This window comes from Mesoplodon bidens, assembly GCF_964165515.1.
Source record: "Mesoplodon bidens genome assembly, chromosome: 13".
In the NCBI taxonomy this organism is placed as follows: Eukaryota; Metazoa; Chordata; class Mammalia; order Artiodactyla; family Ziphiidae; genus Mesoplodon; species Mesoplodon bidens.
In genome coordinates, this window is record NC_138169.1 from 87,039,430 (window position 1) to 87,057,309 (window position 17,880).

Here is a 17,880-nt window from a genome sequence, read left to right on the forward strand (position 1 = left end):
ACTAAATAAGGGTAGATCACACACAGGCAAAATCAATTCAGAATCAGAAGAAATATGTCCAGTAAATAAACCACTTCAGGACTAGAACCGAATTCCTTATGCTGCTCTGGGGGAGGGGTAGTCAGTCGTCGGTCATTATTGACTATTATTTGTGAAAATCACGGGCTACAGATCACGGACCACTGAGATTATAAGACACATCTCTACATCTGGGCAGCCCAGGTCTAGAGCAGGATCTAAAGGAGTCTTGGGTCCCTTTTTATTTTGAATTAAGGAGATAGGCCCGTGGGTGTGAGCTAAGTTTCAGCGGTTAAGGCTAGAGTCTTCTATTTTTATACCTTGACTCTTAGCAGATTCTTTGGGGCATCTGCAAGGGTCCCACAAAGTCAGGGCAAAGCTGTGACCCCAATACTACACCCACCACGGAATAGTGACACCCCACCACGAAACAGCACTGACCCAAGAGACAACAGCAAGCTTCAGCCCAGAAGCTACCAAATTCCAAACAGAATGGAATTTTCCGTTCTGATGCCTGACGTCTGTACCAGAGAAGCAACCCCTGCGGTATTCTTCTTCTCTAGGACGCGTTTCAGTAGCTTTCAGCATCACGGTTCCCTCGTGCTGTGTGGTGCACTCAAATGTGTCACGTCATTCTGGCTCCAGGTGCTTTGTTGAACATTTTCTGTGTTAGAAAACGCTAAGATTTTTTTTCATCACGCAAACAGACTAAAGGCAATTGTTGTTTTCTCTTGAATCTCTTTTTTCACCAGCATTGTTCTGACCCTCAACAGAGCTAATGCATGTGTTTAAAGTATTAACGCATGTAAACAACAGTAAGAGAGGTATCTCTACCAGAAGGCCCTCCCCTTTTCTTCCTCAGCTAATTATCCTCTGAACATTCACAGCCTGAGGTCACAGCATATCCATCTAGTAGTAAACAGAGCCGCTAAACAGGCTTTAGTCGGCCAACCAGCAGGCCAGGAAACAAGACCAGATGTTTCCCGGGTGCCCTGAAATAACCACCTGCCAGAAGATTCACCCAGAGACAGGCACCAGGTAACACACAGGCTAGCCAGGTAATCTGAATTTCACACCGAGGACAAGTAACTTTTAGCATACGTCTCAAACATTACATGGGACGTGCCTATACTAAAAAAAAAAAAAAAAAAAAAAAAGTATTCGATGTTTATCTGAAATTTAACAGGCACCCTGTATTTTTTATTTACTAAACCTCTAACATGTTATCAACTGAACAAATGCATTATTTACATGAATGACTTCAAAGGAAACACTGTGTGAATTAGACGCACGGTCCAAAAACAATGTGTGAACGCTGATGGAAACACCAACGTTATGTATCACGAAGAAAATTACTTCTCATCTAGATGCAGTATCGTTCATTTACTGACAAGAGCTGAATGTATTCATGGAAAACAGAGGAGAAGCCAGTATTACCTTCAAAGGACCCAAACCACAGGGCAGGCACTTAACTAATGACGAGTCTCTCCTGTGATGGGGCCTCTCGGAGCCTCAGTGACTCCAAAGGTCCCTCCCGTGCAAGTGAGGGCCTACCTGCAGCCCCTCATTCCTGCACCTTTTCTGGGCAGGCTGCCAAGACATCCCACCCCCAGTCCCCGGCCCGAGGCCCTGCTGCTGGGCTGGGCTTTGCGGCAGAGCACGGCTGGGAAGGGGAGGATCTGGACTGTCCAAGAGCCAAGGAGAGAACAGGCACGACTCCAGCAGGTGCAAGGGAGTCTCCCACCGGCTCCTCCTCGGTCCCTCCTACCTGCCTCTGCCCAGCCAGTGCAAGCAGCGTAACAGAACAAGCTCCTGACGTCTGGAGTCACTTGGCTTCAACGCTTGTAACTGGCACGATCTGGAGAAAGCGTCCTTGATCCTCTACCTGAGATTCCCCACTAGCACCCACACCCCACTGGGTTAGGATGGTTTACCACGCCTTCAGACGCTGGGTGAAGAGGCTAGCACATGGACATTCGTGTGCAATAAGGATATTTCAAGCCAGTGGAGGGAAGACTGATGATAGAATAAAGTATGTTGGAAAAACTGGAGAACAATATGGAAAAAATGTGAAAACGTCTCACAGAATATGTCACAAGTCCCACGTGATGAGCGCAATGTGTAATAAGGTAAATGTCTTAAGGCAAACTAGCTTTATTCAATGAAAATATTTTAACAGTACGGTAGGGGGTGCCTTGCTAAGTGGTGTGTAAAACTGAAGAACCCTAAAGGAAAAAAACTGCCAATTCTGACTCTTTAGAACTTCTGCAATAAAAGACTTCATAAAAAAGTCTTTTATTAAACTAGGAGACAGTATTTAAAGCAAACAAAGATTCATATCCACAATATATGAAGCGTTCCTATAACATAATAAGAAAAGGACAAACAACACATTATAAAAACGGGCAAAGTGCATAAACAGGTATATCACACAAGAAATACAAATGACCGACAAACATGAAAACAGGCTTATTCTCACAGAAACTATGAAAACAGAGATCAAAGCAATAAACGTATAACATTTTTCCTTTGGGGCAGCAAACTGTAGTACCTTTATAACACCCAGAATTGTTGAAGGTCTGGGACAATGGACCCAACTCATAAACTGTTGGTGGATGTGAGGATGTTACAACCTATCTGGCAAAATCTTCTGAAATATGAAATGTGCAAACCCCTCAAACCAGCAATCTCATTAAAGAAATCGATCATGCAATTCTCCTGAGTGTTCTCAGCACAGTTACTGCAGGCTCTACTTGTAATGAAAACTGGGAAAAAACTTCCATGTCCATCCACAGGCAAATAAATTATGACCACGTTCCGTCTGACGCAGGTCAGGAGACACTCCATGGATGTGGCTGATTCCCCAGACATGCTGTTTGCTAGAAAAGCAAATCGCTCAACAAAACAAATAAAATGATCTTATTAAGTATCAAAACGAGAAAAAAAATTGGTGCACGTGTATACACTGCGTATGTAAATATTCTTTAAAGAGCTGAGGGTACAAAATAAACATCTCCTGAGTGGCTGAGGTGGGGAAGCACGGCTGCAGAATGTGGATTGTTCGCCACGTATTCACCAAAGACTTGTCCGTTTTGCAAAGAATGAACAGAATTCTAACATCAGTTGCACGTGCCAGCTGGGATCCAGCCCGTGAAATGTTAGCCCTTTTGCTTGTCCACCTCCATCACTGCCCCCGTGACCCACGGGGGCCGGGGACACAGGTTCTGGAGGAAAGAAGCAGAGAAGAGTCAGTCGTCAGCCTGGGCACGGGGCTGGACAAAGGCAGCCTTGGCTGCCCCCCTCCTCACCGGGATGGGGGCAGGAGAGCTGGGGTAGCGGTAGGAGCAGTCCTCAGGCAGGAAGACCAGGTCTGGGGGTACCCTAACCTTGCCCTGGAAGGCCTCCGCCCACCAAGGGCATCCGAGGGAGCTGCGAAGTGACACGCCCCCTGCAGCCAGGGCAGAGGGACAGGGTTGGGGGCAGAGTTGGGGGATGGCAGCGGTGGAGGTTCCCAGAAGGAGGCCTGTGGGAATGACAAGGTCAGGGTCACGGCGATCTGTTCTGGGCACACTGGTCACAGTCTGGGATTCTGTCTCTGGCCTTGGGACACAGCTAAGACAACAAGCACAGGATCCCCTGAGACTGGACAGACTGCCACGTGGGCCCACTGCTGCCCGACATCAAGCCGGGTCGTGCATGCTGAGCACTGGGTGTGAGCTGATGTCCCGCTTCCTCCCACTTCCTTACTCCCCTTTGCCCATCTGACTGAAGAGGAGCGAGGGGTAGGAGCCTGAACAGGATGAAGCTGACCAGTGGCCAGCTGGTGGGCGTGGCTGACGCTGGACCAACAGATGGCGGGAAGGAAAGACCGGCCCCTCACCTGCCCTGTGCGCCTGCTCTGGGAGGCTTCCAGATGCGGCACTGCTCCGAAAACTTCTACGAACTTCTACTACACCCCCCCATACACCAGACCTTTAAACTCAGAGGAAAAGGTCTTCAACACAAGAAGGAAAACCCAAGAAATTCAGACCCAGAACGGAAAAGAAATGTGGACAATTTAAAAGGGATCCAAGAATCACATCTGCCCAGCGCTGTCCGGCTCACCAGGCAGCTCTGTGTAAGCGATTTCATGTCTTCCCACCTAACTTTCAAGCACGAGGCCCTTTTGTAACTGGGGTTTCAAAACAATATCAAGAATTGGTTTCTGACTTGTGAGTAGGCTGTCACCATGAAAACTGCAGAGACTCTTTTCTCTCGTTGGTGTTGACACACAGCCTGTCCAGAACCTCGTGTTCAGAGTTTCCAAAATTTCCCAAGTCAGGGCTTTGCAATCCCTTTCTTCACACCTGAAATTCAGGAACTCGGTAAGTCACCTCCCAGGTGACACATTTTAACTGCACTGTGAGGCCAGTAATGACACTCCTCTGTCAGCCAAGGAGCTTTACAAGAAAAACAGCTTTTAAGAGTTTAATGCCTGTTTTCAACTTCATGGCCATGCCCTACCAAATTTCATCATTTCTGAAAAAACAGCCCCAGATCATATTTCTTAAAAATGAAAATGCTCATTCCACCCCATTACTATGCATTTCAAGTCCAATACTGGAATAATCTGGATAAATCATATCTCATGAATTCTGCAGAAATCAATTTTAAAAAACCAAGAACATCACAGACAAGTTTTAAATCAAAGCAATTACAGTACCTAGGAGTCAGACTGGGAAACTGACCATCATTCCAACATCAAAAATGATGCTCTCCAACGGGCCAGTCCACTGATGAACTCTTCAATCACTGGGTTATTGTCTGCAGGGACCACCTGACTTCATGATTTTGGAGGAAGCTGCCATCCCCCAGCAGGTTTCAGATATTAGGTTTAGGCCCACGCGGCATTTTCTATAGGATGACCAACCCGTCGTCAGAGGGTACCACTGGGTTATCATTTCAAATGATATATTTCAGTAACCAATCAGGTTATTCTTTTACATGAAAAGAGTAGTCATAGTAAAACTGGAATACAGTTTAGTCACAGCGCTGAAAGTAATTATTCTGGATTTCTCAAAAAGAACATGAGTAATACTCAGATCTGGCACATTGTTAGGGGAACATATCTGGCAGCCAGCAGTCAGCCCAAATGTCTTACTAATCTGTGAAAAAACTTCTCTCAAATCAGTGGCTGCCTTTGTAAATAAAACAGAAGACAAGGCATCCTTTAAGCGGATACGACTACACTGACCGCACGCACAGATACCGGTAAAACTCCAGTAATGAAGGTGTGACCTTCTAATCTTTAATCCAGAAGAGACTATCCCTAGCTTTTTCAATTCTAGTAAAATATAGACCTGAAACCACAATCTGTTTTTAATACGCAAAGGCTTAGACAAACTGTGTATGCAAATACTGGATCATATCAGTAGCCTACAAAGGTTTCATGAAAACCCAGCCTCAGATTAGGTCAGGCACACAGGAAATTAAGAACTTAAAAAAAAAAAACCTTAAACTTACAAATGAAAAAATTAAGAACTTGTGCCAGAGATATGTACACAACAAAAACACTTACGGAATAAAACCTAAATGCTTGAGAAAAGGGAATCTCAGCTAACTAAATGATTCACTGTACCCACAATGAACATGCAGACCAAGGATGATACAAATCGAACAGCACCCACGGTACAGAACTGGCTGAGCCAGAACATGCCACGGGAAGGACAGTATATCCTGAAAGAAGGGGCTGCCTGAGCTCTGGGTGGGTCTGCTTCCGAGGTCACGGACACTGACTGTGAACTTCAGACTCCCAGTGGGCTGGGCCAAGGCAGGAGCAGGAAAGGGATGCTTTTCTCAGCAGGAAAGACCCCAGGGCCGGGGGCGAGGGCACAGGGTCTCTGCAGCTTCTCAGCATCTGCACACCGAGGACTCCCCTGGAAAGGCACCGAGGATTCCCGCAAGGGCTCCAAGTCCCAGCGCCCCACACAATCCCTAGACAGTCCGCAGTTCCTCACCCTGCCCCAGTCTTGGGCCCTCGAGCACCAAAGCTGTGTCCGCCACCGACTGCGCACCAGGCCTACCCTCCGGTCACAGCCCCAGCCCGGGTCAGGGATCAGCCCAAGCGCACGTGTGGCACGTGGACCCTGAGCCCCAGGGCGGTCAGGTGGGCGAGGCGTCCAGAGCCCCAGGCCCTGCTCCCGATCCTTCTACGGCCGCCAGGCACGGGGACCCTGGCAGTGAGGTGGGAAACCCTCGGGGACCTGAGTCACCACATCCTGGGAAGCCAGCCATGACCGTGAACGAGGTCGGAGCTGACCGCACGCACACCAGCTGCCGTGCACTCGGCCACCCAGCCCTGGAAGCGCTGAGCCCGCTTCTGCTCCTCCGGTGATAAAGGCTCACAAAGAACCCGGGACGCAGACCCCAGTCACGGCGCCCACAGGAAACACGCAGGATCAGAGGTCGTGAGAAAGGCTCCTTGCAGAATACCAAACTCACCAAAAATCACCCCAAACATAACTAACTCCAGCCCATCCAAAAAGGCCACGACACTATTTCACGTTAAAGCAGCTCTTTCAACTTAAGAACTTTGCAGGATCACAAGAAGTTCACGTTAAACGCTGTTGGTTAATCCATGGCTACTATTACTAGTCGTTGCTACTGTTACGGACACGTGGCGACCAGACACCTGGGTGAGCATCCCCGCTGCTCCAGGGCTCCGTCCCTCTCCTGGGAGTCCACCGCGGACAGAGGATGGACCAAACCGATCCCTCCCGGCGGGGCTGCCGGCCACTGCGCGGTCAAGATCACCACGGGGCGCCAGGACTTACAACTGGGCCCTGCCCACCGAGAGCGCGGTTCCAGGGAAAGGATGTGCCCACCGTGTGAGGCACGAGGCCGACGCCATGAAACTGCAGAGACGCAGAAATTCCAGGAACACAGTGGGTCAGGGCTGGAAGTGAGAGTCCAGGTGGGAGTCCGGGATCGGCCGAGAGGGCGGGAGGGACTTCCAGCCTCCAACGTGCTGGCCGGGGAAACGGGATGCTCGGGCCCCCAGAGGGTAAGTGGGGAGCTCTGGGCAGGGCATTCGGGGCGCAGAGAAGGCGCAGCTGGGGAGACGGGGAGGCAGGTCAGGGCCACGGCTGTGGTCCCAGGAAGCCAGTGTCACGAGCGGGAACTCCTCGGCTTGCAATGACAGCATCCAAGGGCTGAGCAGATCAGCCACCTGTGCACTTTCACCCAACAGTATGAACAAGGGGGGCTGTCAGGTGTGCCCCATCACAGGTCCAGACGAACATGATGGTCACAAACACAGGCAGGGCCATCAGTGCCGGGTGGAATGACGTGTCTAAAACAGCGGGGACAAGGCACCGTCTCGGAGGTGACACCCCGGCTCACCAGGTGTGAACCTCACTTCCAAAGCCCAGGGTCATTCCCCTGCAGAGCTGACCGGGACACACCCCCACTGACCAGCAACTGATGGTTCAGAAGCAAAATCAGTTCAATCCACCTCTTCACACGGAAGGCCACATCTCAGGGGACTGGGGTGAAAGACCCGAATTCAGTTGCTTCTACTCACTACTGAGGGGTCACATCCACCAAGAGGGGTCTCGTGCTTCACATGAGAAGTCACAGCTCCTGTCTGAACTGGAGGGGACCACGCTCCGCTTCGTGACGTGTGCACCACAGGGAAAGAGCCGAAACCCGGAACCAGCATCACCCACACCGCAGACGGGGGGAAACGAAGTCCAGCAGGGCAGCAGGACGGAAATAACAGGACTCAGGGTGCGAGGCAGAGACGGGAAAGACGGAAAAACAGTCACATCAAGTCAGAGTCTGTAAACACAGTGCAGGCATGTTTCCTGGAGTCCAGGAACATCGTTAAGTTCGCCTTCAGACAACGCCCACTCGATATTTACCGCAGGCAGGCAGCCTCCTGGTGACAGGGTGAAGCCGGCACCCCACGCCGCCAAGCACGGGCTTCCACAGAGCTCGGCAGGGCTACCTCCATCTCCGTCGCCTCCAGGGTGGGTGGGAGTGGAGACTGGGGAGCTGGAGCCCTGGACGGGGCCTGAGCCATCCTGGGACCAGGAGCCCCTCAAGTGACAAGCCAGGACACACACCCTCTCCTGGGCTGGGAGACGGACCCTGTGGACCCTGATTCTGGTTCTAACTCTTGTACCAACAAGAGCCGTGTGGAGAGGATGTCCAGGCCATGCCGGGCACCTAACAGGGACACGGTGGCAACAACCCTGCTGGTGGCAATCCCAGCCCCCACAGTGCCACCCAGGAAGCCAGACACCCAGGGGTTGAGGGCTGAAGACACACAGCTACTTCGTGCGAAAGGAGAGCCACAACCTAGGCGACCCTGCTCACGTGCCTTCCACCACCCATGCCGTCCTCAGGCTACAGACACACCTGGAGGCTCCGGGCAAATTACAATGATTCCCCCTACGCCTTGGTTTCCTCTCTGTTAAAATGGGGGTGCAGACCAACATCCCTCAGTTTCTTCCCAGCTCTAAAATTCTATGATTCTATCTTGTGCGAAAGAGAGAGGTAGAGACAGAGAGACGACGAATCAAGTGTTTGAACTTTGCTAACCAACAAAAGGGTCTGCGTGGTGTCTGCTTAACGATGCTGAGGACCGTGCATCCCACGTCTGTGTCTCAGTGTCAGGAAGAAAATCCAGAATACAATCTCCAGAGTCTAACGCGTTTCACAGCATAATAAATTCATTCTGGAAGGTCGGGGATGCAGCACTGTGTTCCAGCAAATATGAGCATGCACAGCATGCACAGATGACCAACGTTGGAAGAATCAGAGTATAATAAGCACACTTCTAAGGCACTATTCTCATCATGATGCAATCTTCCTGTGATAATTCGGAGGCATATCAGGGGACCACAGGGCCAGTGAATAATTACCGTCATCTCCGTGCGCATGCTGACAGAGATGCTTCCGGTTGCTAAGATGCTGACTAAACCACAGGGCATTCTGCAGTAGGCTGTCAAGTGCATCTGGATATTTTTCGTAAAGAGCTTCACTGCACTTTCCTACTGAATAAGAATTTAATAGGAAGGTTTTCAAGTCTCACTTTATTCCCAACTAAGTACATTCCTCGATGTTCAGGACAGTAGGAAACACTAAGGGTGGGGCCCCCTCACATCTGGCTGAAAGGCATCTGTCTGCAGTTTACGGTCCCTCTTCTGTAATCTGGAATCAACCAGCTCTTCCTTGATCTCCATCTCTGCTGTCCGGATTCTCCTTGTCACCGGTCCCCACCCTGGTGCTGTGCTCCAGCCACTGGCTGGCACATGGCAGAGAGCATCCCAAGCTCTGTGGCCTGGCACCCGCGCCAGCATCACCACGGCCGGGGCACTCCCAGAGCGGCCAACCAGCCTGTGTATGGACATTTATTAGGTATCGCTCAAGATGCCTGTGGGATGTGGAAACTGGGCCCGGCGAGCTGGACTGAACAGTGTCCAAGGAGAGCCGACCGCCTGATTTCACTTGTATCCATTCTGAAGGCTCCTATTCAATGGGGCGCCCCGGTACCACGTAGAACTGACACCGCCCAGGATCACAGGGTTTGTACTTGCACAGGGTTGTTCCCAGACGTGCCTGCTGCTTTCCCCCAATTACACGGATTCTACTTCCCATCCTCTCACTTTATTCACGTTCTCTCCTCCTCGGTCTCCTATCCCTCGTTCTTTGTGGTGTCATTTTTAGCCTCTTGGGTGCGGTGGGGGGAGGCACGGATGAAGCCCTGCGTTAAGACAAAAGTCCTTCCCCATCACTGAGCCTCAGAGATGGGAACCGGGCGGGGCTGCAAACAGGTCCCAGCTTCCCTGCTCAGAACATGCTCGCCCTGCACCAGCAGGACGGTGGGGAGAACCCGTCCCCTTGGAGCGCCTGCTCTACCGCAAAGTAACCGCTAAGAATAAGCAACAATAAAAGCCTCCCGTCCCAGCAGGCCCGACCGCCCCTGCCAACACCCCTCCCAGGCCCACCTCACACTCCACACTCTGATCTCTGTCCCTTGATTCCCCCTCAATCCTGCTGCAATGGGAGGACGTGTAACAACATTTCCTCCCTAAGCTGCTCTGATGACCGTCCATGGTCTATCAAAAAAAAAAAAGAAGAAGGTTGGCTGGTTAACCTTTGGGAGAGCTGCATGACCACAGCCTGGCCCGTGTGACCCGCGCGCACAAACGCGGACGGTCGGTCAGTCTCACAGCACGTGCTCGACTAACATAATCAAAACATTGTGGCTCTTCTTGCAATGACGACAGAAAGAAGATGAGCTCTAACGTCCGAGACTTTGCCCTGGTGGCAGCAAGCGGAGAGATAGGAGAAAGTGGAGGCTTTCTGAAATAAATCCATGTCTTCCTTCTAATCATCTTTTCTTCCCTGGACTGTATTTTTTATTTCTGAAAACTCTCTCCTTACTTCTTCCAACTACATATAACGCTATGGCACTTGCTCTAAGAACTTTTTATTCTATTAGGTTGAGCCATAGGGTTTGTCAGTCAAAAACAATCAAATAGGGCTTCCCTGGTGGCGCAGTGGTTGAGAGTCCGCCTGCGGGTGCAGGGAACACAGGTTCGTGCCCCGGTCCGGAAAGATCCCACATGCCGCGGAGCAGCTGGGCCCGTGAGCCACGGCCGCTGAGCCTGCGCGTCCGGAGCCTGTGCTCCGCAACGGGAGAGGCCACAGCAGTGAGAGGCCCGCGTACCGCAAAAAAAAAAAAAAATCAAATATTGCAATTTTGTATTTGCAATTTCAAAACTTGGGGTTTTACTATCAATTAAGTTACAATCAGTATCCAAAGATATAGAGAGAGGGTGGGCTCAGCAGACGATACGCTTGATACGACAGAAATTAGAATAACAAAACATAGTCAAAACCGAGGGTATACTGTACAACACAGGGAAACAGAGCCATTATTCTGTAACACCTTTAAACGAAGTATAATCTACAAAAACACTGAATCACTGTATTGTACACCTAAAACTAATATAATATGGTAAAGCAATTATACTGCACTTAAAAAAATACCTGGGGTAGTCACCTAACTTTCAGCCAAAACAAACAGTAGGCAGATAAACAGTAGGAATGGGTTCTGCATCAAGGCAAGGCCCCCAGCACCAGGCAAGGCTTCTTCCAAGGGCACCACGTCTTATAGTACAGGGACTTCATGAAGAGAGTCCTTTGAGACACAGTCAGCAGGCTTCTACCACTCCTAAGTCATCCTAACGCTTTCTAAGCAGAATTCCACTTTGGCCTGTTGACCTGTCCTCAGTAATAAATTCTGAGCACCATGACTCTGCTTTGTGTTTGAAAATGTTAATTTTTCTAAATTTCAACTAAATGCCCTTTCAGAGCTCCTCTTCCCTAATTAAAAGGATTAAGTTTTGTGAACTCCAAAAGGGTACTTTCTATCAGTGCCACGTCACTTTCTCAATGAAGATTGAAATCTAGCTCCGTAACACATTTTAAATTATTGAATTTTATTCACAACTTTGCTCTTAGACTATTTTGTCTGTAATGAGGGCTGCTGGGAGCCAGTCTGATGTGGAAATAAAGGTAATGGGACAATCAGAGCCTTCCAAAGGAGGAGACGCAACACTCGACAAAGAATATTTCATGAAAAAAGCAAGTTTCTTTCAATTAATCTGATAATGCAAACTGTCTCTAGATCCAGGGGCAGCATTCAAATCCACCCCTGGATGTCAAAAAATCTGTGGGGAAAATTATGGCACAATGGGATTTACTGGAAGGGGCACAAAGATCTGAACTCTAATGTCAACTTTGCTACTACAAGTAGCCGGATTCATTTTCCTGAGAACTAGCATGACCTTCCGCCCCTCAATTTCTACATGTTTCCTCTAATCATTTTAACCGGTCATCCCATCAAGGTTCTGAGAATTTATTAGAGTCATGTCACTGTTTAAAGATCTAAGTCATCTTTTAGTGACAAGAAAGGTAAGTATTTTCCAAAGCTGAAGGCATTTTTTAAGGAGAAAGGCTCACTGCAGATCAAAGTAGAGGATTCAACGTACCCATTTGCTCTTCCAAAGTAGCTGCTTCCAAGGCCTCGCCAATCCCTGCTAATGAGACTGCTTTGTGAGTATTAAATCCATATAACACATCTCTCTCCTTAAGGGGCATCCATGAAGCAGCGATTTAATGCCAGCTAGAGCATTAAAGGCCTGCCACGATATCAAGTTTGTGTTTTTAGGAGGAAAGCTACTGTCCTCTGGGGCTACAAAAAGTGACCCGTGCAGACCTACAATGTCATTCAACATCTTATGCCACTGTCATGCCATAAATTTCTTTTTCTCTCAATAAGCTGCAATATTGTTGTCAACTCGTTACAGCCACACCATATATAATCTTGTTATGGAATCACCTGAGATATCACAGTTCTCAAAAAGTTGATTAATACAGAGAAAAGAGATATAATCTCATTAAAAACCAAATGATAATCTCTAAAATTTAATGAACCTGAGAAAGAACAAAAAGAGTAAATCCCAACTTACAGTGAACGTAATTTGATCTTTCCCACATATTGACATTAAAAGCACTACTGAATTAGCTTATTACTAATCATTTAACTGCCGTCATAATAAATGCAGGTAAGGACAGCTTTTCCAAATATTAAAAATATTTGTCCTCAAAGTAGGAAAACAATTATTGGCAGCTTTAATATTTCATCCAACGTACTCCAAAAAGTAGCCATAGTACTACTGGAATATGACCAGTAAAATCTATAGTTGTCATCAACATTTTTTAAAAGGAAAAACAAAAATTAATCTTCAAAAATGCCACCCAGGGGGTCACAATTGGGTTCCCCACATCTTACGTGACAAGCTGCCAGAAGAACCCAAAAAAGCTCACAGAACTAGCACTGCATTTTCAGAGAACAGTATATTATACTGCTCCTTCCCACAGGTTAATGACTAAGAAACGAAGTGCAAGATAAGAGCCCCCGCTCTCCGCAACTAGAGAAAGCCCGTGAGCAGCAACGAAGACCCAACGCAGCCAAAAATAAATTAATAAAAAAAGGGGGAGGCTTCCCTGGTGGCGCAGTGGTTAAGAATCCACCTGCCAATGCAGGGGACACAGATTCAAGCCCTGATCCAGGAAGATCCCACGTGCCGCAGAGCAACTAAGCCCATGCGCCACAACTACTGAGCCTGCGCTCTAGAGCCCGCGAGCCACAACTAGAGAAAGCCAGCGAACAGCAACAAAGACCCAACGCAGCCGAAAATAAATTAAATAAATTATTTTTAAAAACGTGTTATTTTCATTTACCTACGTACATACATGTGCAGATTCAGCATAGATTGATTGCCCTTATAGGAGCAAAGAAACAACTTTTTTCTACACTTTTACTGACTCCACATATACTTGAGTGTATCAGATGCTCACACAATACGTTGTATAGACCTGTAATAATTAAACTCTGTTCAGGAGAATTGGCTAAATCTTTAATAAGGGAAAGATGACATATGTTTGTGGGGTTTTTTAAGACATGCACAGGGGCAGTCTTCCTCACTACAGAATATAAAAAGCCCAGCTGAAGCACTTGGATCTCTATCGCCTCTGACCTTTCAGTACAAGCAACATCTATTAACCAATTTTCAGGGAGAAGAGAAAAACATTCCTGGCTACGTGGAGAAGATTACAAGTTTGTAACTGAAACATCACCTTACACTTAAAAGAATTACCCAAAACAAAAAATTATGAATATCGAAATGTTTAAAAATTAAAAAAATAGGAAAATGATGAAAATAAAGTTGGCCAAGCATCTTTAAATATTTACATAGCTGCAGTTTGGAAAGTAATCTGGTTCCAATTAGCCGTCTCTAAACCCACAGGGTTACTTGAATCTAAAGAGATTAATTATAACTGCACACAATCCAAAGTCCCTCTTTCACTCAGCTGTCTGGTGCAAGGAGAGGGGTGGAGGAAAGCATGCGTGCCCCAGCTGATGGCGAGAAGAGAAGGGCACATCTTGGAGGGACTCCATCACCTGTTCTTTGCTCAGAAACGTCTGATGCCCCAGAGAGACCATCACCTACATAGCCAAAAGTGCGAATTTATGCAAACACTATGGGCAGTCAGCAAACAGGAGCCTCAAGTGGAACTGACAGGAGCTCCAAGTACACACTGGGCACAGACTACCTGAGTACAAGTCTACCAGAGCCTGGGACGCCTGGGAAAAGGCACCAAGCGCAGGGTTATCTGTCTGTAGGGCCACCAAGTAGGAGGCTACCTGAGCACCAAGACTATGTGGGCCTGGGAAACCAGGGAGCCGGGTCACCTGGGGCACGGCTAATTGAGCCCAGATTCCCTGACCATGAGATCCTGGGCAAGGGTTAGCTGGACCTGGGTCACCCAGGGACAGGGCTACCTGAGCCTCAGCTACCTGGACATGGCTGATGGGCGAACCAGGACTACCTGGCCTGAGCCACCGGGCGGCGGTCTACTGGGCCTGGACTTCCCCGGCTCAGGGCCATCGGGCACAGAGCTCCCTGAGCCTGGACCACCTGAGCGTGAGCCACCCAGGCAAGGGCTTCCTAGACCTGGGACACCTAGTTATGGGGGTGACCCAGACACAGGGCTACCTGAGCCCAAGCCAGCTGGACATGAGATACCTGGACAAAGGTGACCCAGGCAGAGGGCTACCGGGACCGGGACCGCCCGAGTCCACCTCACCCGCGCCTGGACCACCCGGGCGCACGTGCTCACCTGGTGCAGGGTGGGCCGCGCCCTCCTCTCCGCTCTCGTAGGCGGCCTCGTCGGCCAGGCCGGAGCCCGGGGAGTCGGCGACGGCGCAGGCCGAGCCGGGGCTGCTGGGCTGCGAGGCCGAGTCGCCCTCGCTGAGCGAGCCGCAGCGGGCGCGGGGCGCGCGGTCCCCGGGGCCGTCGCGGTCGCGGCGCCCACGGCGGTGCACCCGCGAGTGCAGCACCATTTGGTGGTACGTGCGGAAGATCTTGCCGCACTCGAAGCACTCGGACGACTTGCCGTGGCCGGCGGGGGCGGCGGCGCGGCGGCTGGGGCGCGCGGCCGGCCGGGGGTCCGGGGGCCCGGGCGCGGGGTCCCCGGGCGCGCCCGCCCTTTTGCGCGGGGGCCCCTGCGCACCGGGCTCAGGCTCGCGCTTGCGCTTCTCCTGGCTCACGAGGATGAACTCGCGCCGCTCCTTGTCGAAGGCCACGTCCCCAGCATGCGCCTCGTCCCACGCCGCGTACTTGAGGTACTCAGCCGGCTCGGCCACCCTGCCCCGCGTGGCCAGCTGCCAGGCCTGGTAGCTGTTGACCGGGTCCAGCTCGGCCACGCGCCGCCCGGCCTGCCCGAGGGCGGGCGCGCCGGCCGCGGGGCGCAGGTTCAGGCACTGAAGGAAGAGCTGCTGGGAGTCGGCGGGGCCGGGCGCCGGGCCCTCCCCGACGGGGGCCCGTGGCCGGCCGGCCTCCACCCGGCGGTGGATGGCGTTGTGCGCATTCAAGCTGTCCAGGTTCGTAAACAGGTTCCCGCACTTGGTGCAGACTTCGTAGAGGCTTAGGCCGGCCACAATCATCTCCTCCTGCACCACGTTGTTGATGGTGGCGATGGGGTCCAGCTCGCTCCGGGGTTTGTTCTTGCTCCCCGCCTTCGGGCCGTGCGCCTTCATGTGGTTTTTCAGGAACCACGGCTCCTTGAATCTCCGGCCGCAGATGTGGCAGCCATGGTCGAAGGAGCCCCTGTGCTTCTTCATGTGCGCCTTCAGGAACCAGGTCTGGCTGAAGGCCTGGCCGCACACCTCGCAGGGGAACTCGCCGGGGGGCAGCTCAGGCTTGCCGTTCTCTGCGAAGGTGTCGCCGCGGGGCCCCTGGGCCGTGATGTGGTCCTTCTCGATGTGGCTGAGCAGGGACTCCTCCCGCAGGGTCACGTAGCTGCACAGCCGGCACTTGAAGGGCTTGTGCGCCTGGTGCACGTGCTGCTCCAGGTCCTTCCTGCGCTCAAACTTGCTCTTGCAGAAGGAGCACTGCCCCGCCGCCGCCGCCACCGCCGCCTTGGCCTCCTCCGCCGCGCACGCCGCCCCCTCCGCCTCCTTCTTGCTGCTCCTCAGCAGGATCTTGCCGCTGTCCACCTGGGTGGCGCCATTCAGGATCTTGTTGCAGGCCGAGGTGCTCTTCGTGGGGCTGGCGCAGCCGTCCAGGCCCTCGGACACGCGCGTCTCGCCCGCCTCGGGCTCATGGCCCTGGATCAGAGTCCCCGTGCGGTGGCCGCGGATGTGGATCTTCAGGTTGCCCTTCTGGGAAGCCCGGTGGTCGCAGTAGGGACACTTGTAGGGCTTCTCACCCGTATGCTTGCGCATGTGCTGGGACAAGGAGCTCTGGAAGGGAAAGCTCTTGCCGCAGATGCAGCAGCTGTGGCTCAGCGCCTTGTCCCCGTCCGCCTCGGGGCTCCTGCTGACCCTGGGTGGGCTGGGGCCCCTTCTCAGCTCCATCTCGGCCTCTCGGGGGCGGTCCATCTCGACGACGACGATGACGACGACGACGACGATGGCTCGCCCGGCCGGGGCGGGGCACGCACTGCGCTCGGTCACGTGGGCCTGCGTCTTATTTCTCCATGTTCAGGCAAAACTCCCGCTTGCCGGCTGCAGAAGTGCGCCTGCGCCGCGGAGGGGCATGTCTTACCTGGAGAGCATGGTAGAGGGCAGCAAGCACCTGGAACAGAAAAGACACGGAGATCTTAGGAACCAGGTTTCCCCGCATAAATAGGAGCCCGGTAACGTCCACGGACAGCGATCTGCACGCTCCTCCTTCAGAAAGCCAATCCCGTCCAAATTAAAGAAAGGAAGCACCCACGAAAGTTTAAACAGACGTACGAGCAGCTGCTTCCCTTTAAAAAATCAGTAATTAAACAAATAATGACTGATAAGAATTGTGTGCTAAATCATTAAAATAAATCATTGTAAATGCGCACTAGAATAATTTTTTATCAAAGATATCCAATGTTTAAGGAAAGACTGTGGTGAGAGAATTCGTGGGAGTGTGCGGAACACGGGCGACGGGACAGGAGCGCGTCTGAGAATGAAGGACAGAGACCCAGGCCAGGCAGAGGATGGCAAAACGCTGGGGCACGTGCAGCACACGTGAGCCGCGAGGAGGGCGTTCACAGCCGGAAAAGGCGCTTCACAAATGTATCTTTGTGTCTCGGTGAAACATAAATGACTTAATTAAAGAGAGTCAACGAAGGTCAGGAGCAGAACCCTGAGGTCCTTCCACATCTGGGCCTGAATCTGCTGCTCCAGCACCTGGCGACCCACGCCGGCTGCCCCGACGGACACCACTCCCAGGGGTGTGTGACCGCCAGGCCGCTGCCACCACGACATTCAGTCTTCGCTGCCTCTTAGATAAAGCCCAACCCCCACCGGCTGGCCTCACAGTGCCCTTCCCGACCTGGTCGTGTCCCTTCTCTCCTGCACTGGCCGCAGGGCCGAGTCCCACCCCAGTGCAGACACCCTCCCGACCCCGGCAGGTCCTCACATGGGAGGCGGGGTCTGAGCCCAGCAGGAGCAGGGGTCACACTGTGGGGTCACTGTCGCTCTCATGCTTGTCCACCCCCTGGAGAATGAGGGGCCGGGACAGCTCTGGGCTGCTCCTCCAGACGCCTGGGCGTCTCCCTCACCTGTGCACAGGCGAAGGGGAAGTGGACGGGGTGGCCCAGCGCTGTGCCTGGCACGCGTGGGGCAACAATCTGGGCTGCAGGGAAGCCAGCCCAGATGCCTATAAACTGCCAAACAGGCCCAAGACAGTACACACTGACAAGCAGCTATCTCAGGAATTTCCATCTGACTCAACGATACGAAGAATAAAGAAAACAGCTGAC

At 51.6% G+C, this 17,880-nt stretch overlaps 1 protein-coding gene across 5 annotated transcripts in view; it reads right to left on the minus strand.

Moving 5' to 3' along the window:
- Nucleotides 1–17,880, minus strand: part of ZNF516 (zinc finger protein 516) — a 105,915-nt gene that overhangs the window by 43,212 nt on the left and 44,823 nt on the right. For all 5 annotated transcript variants that reach the window (XM_081252576.1, XM_081252577.1, XM_081252579.1 and 2 more), the window contains exon 2: nt 14,758–16,715. In XM_081252576.1, the coding sequence (XP_081108702.1) occupies nt 14,758–16,519 (1,762 nt within the window). In that variant the 5' untranslated portion in view covers nt 16,520–16,715. The remainder of the gene's footprint in view (nt 1–14,757; nt 16,716–17,880) is intronic.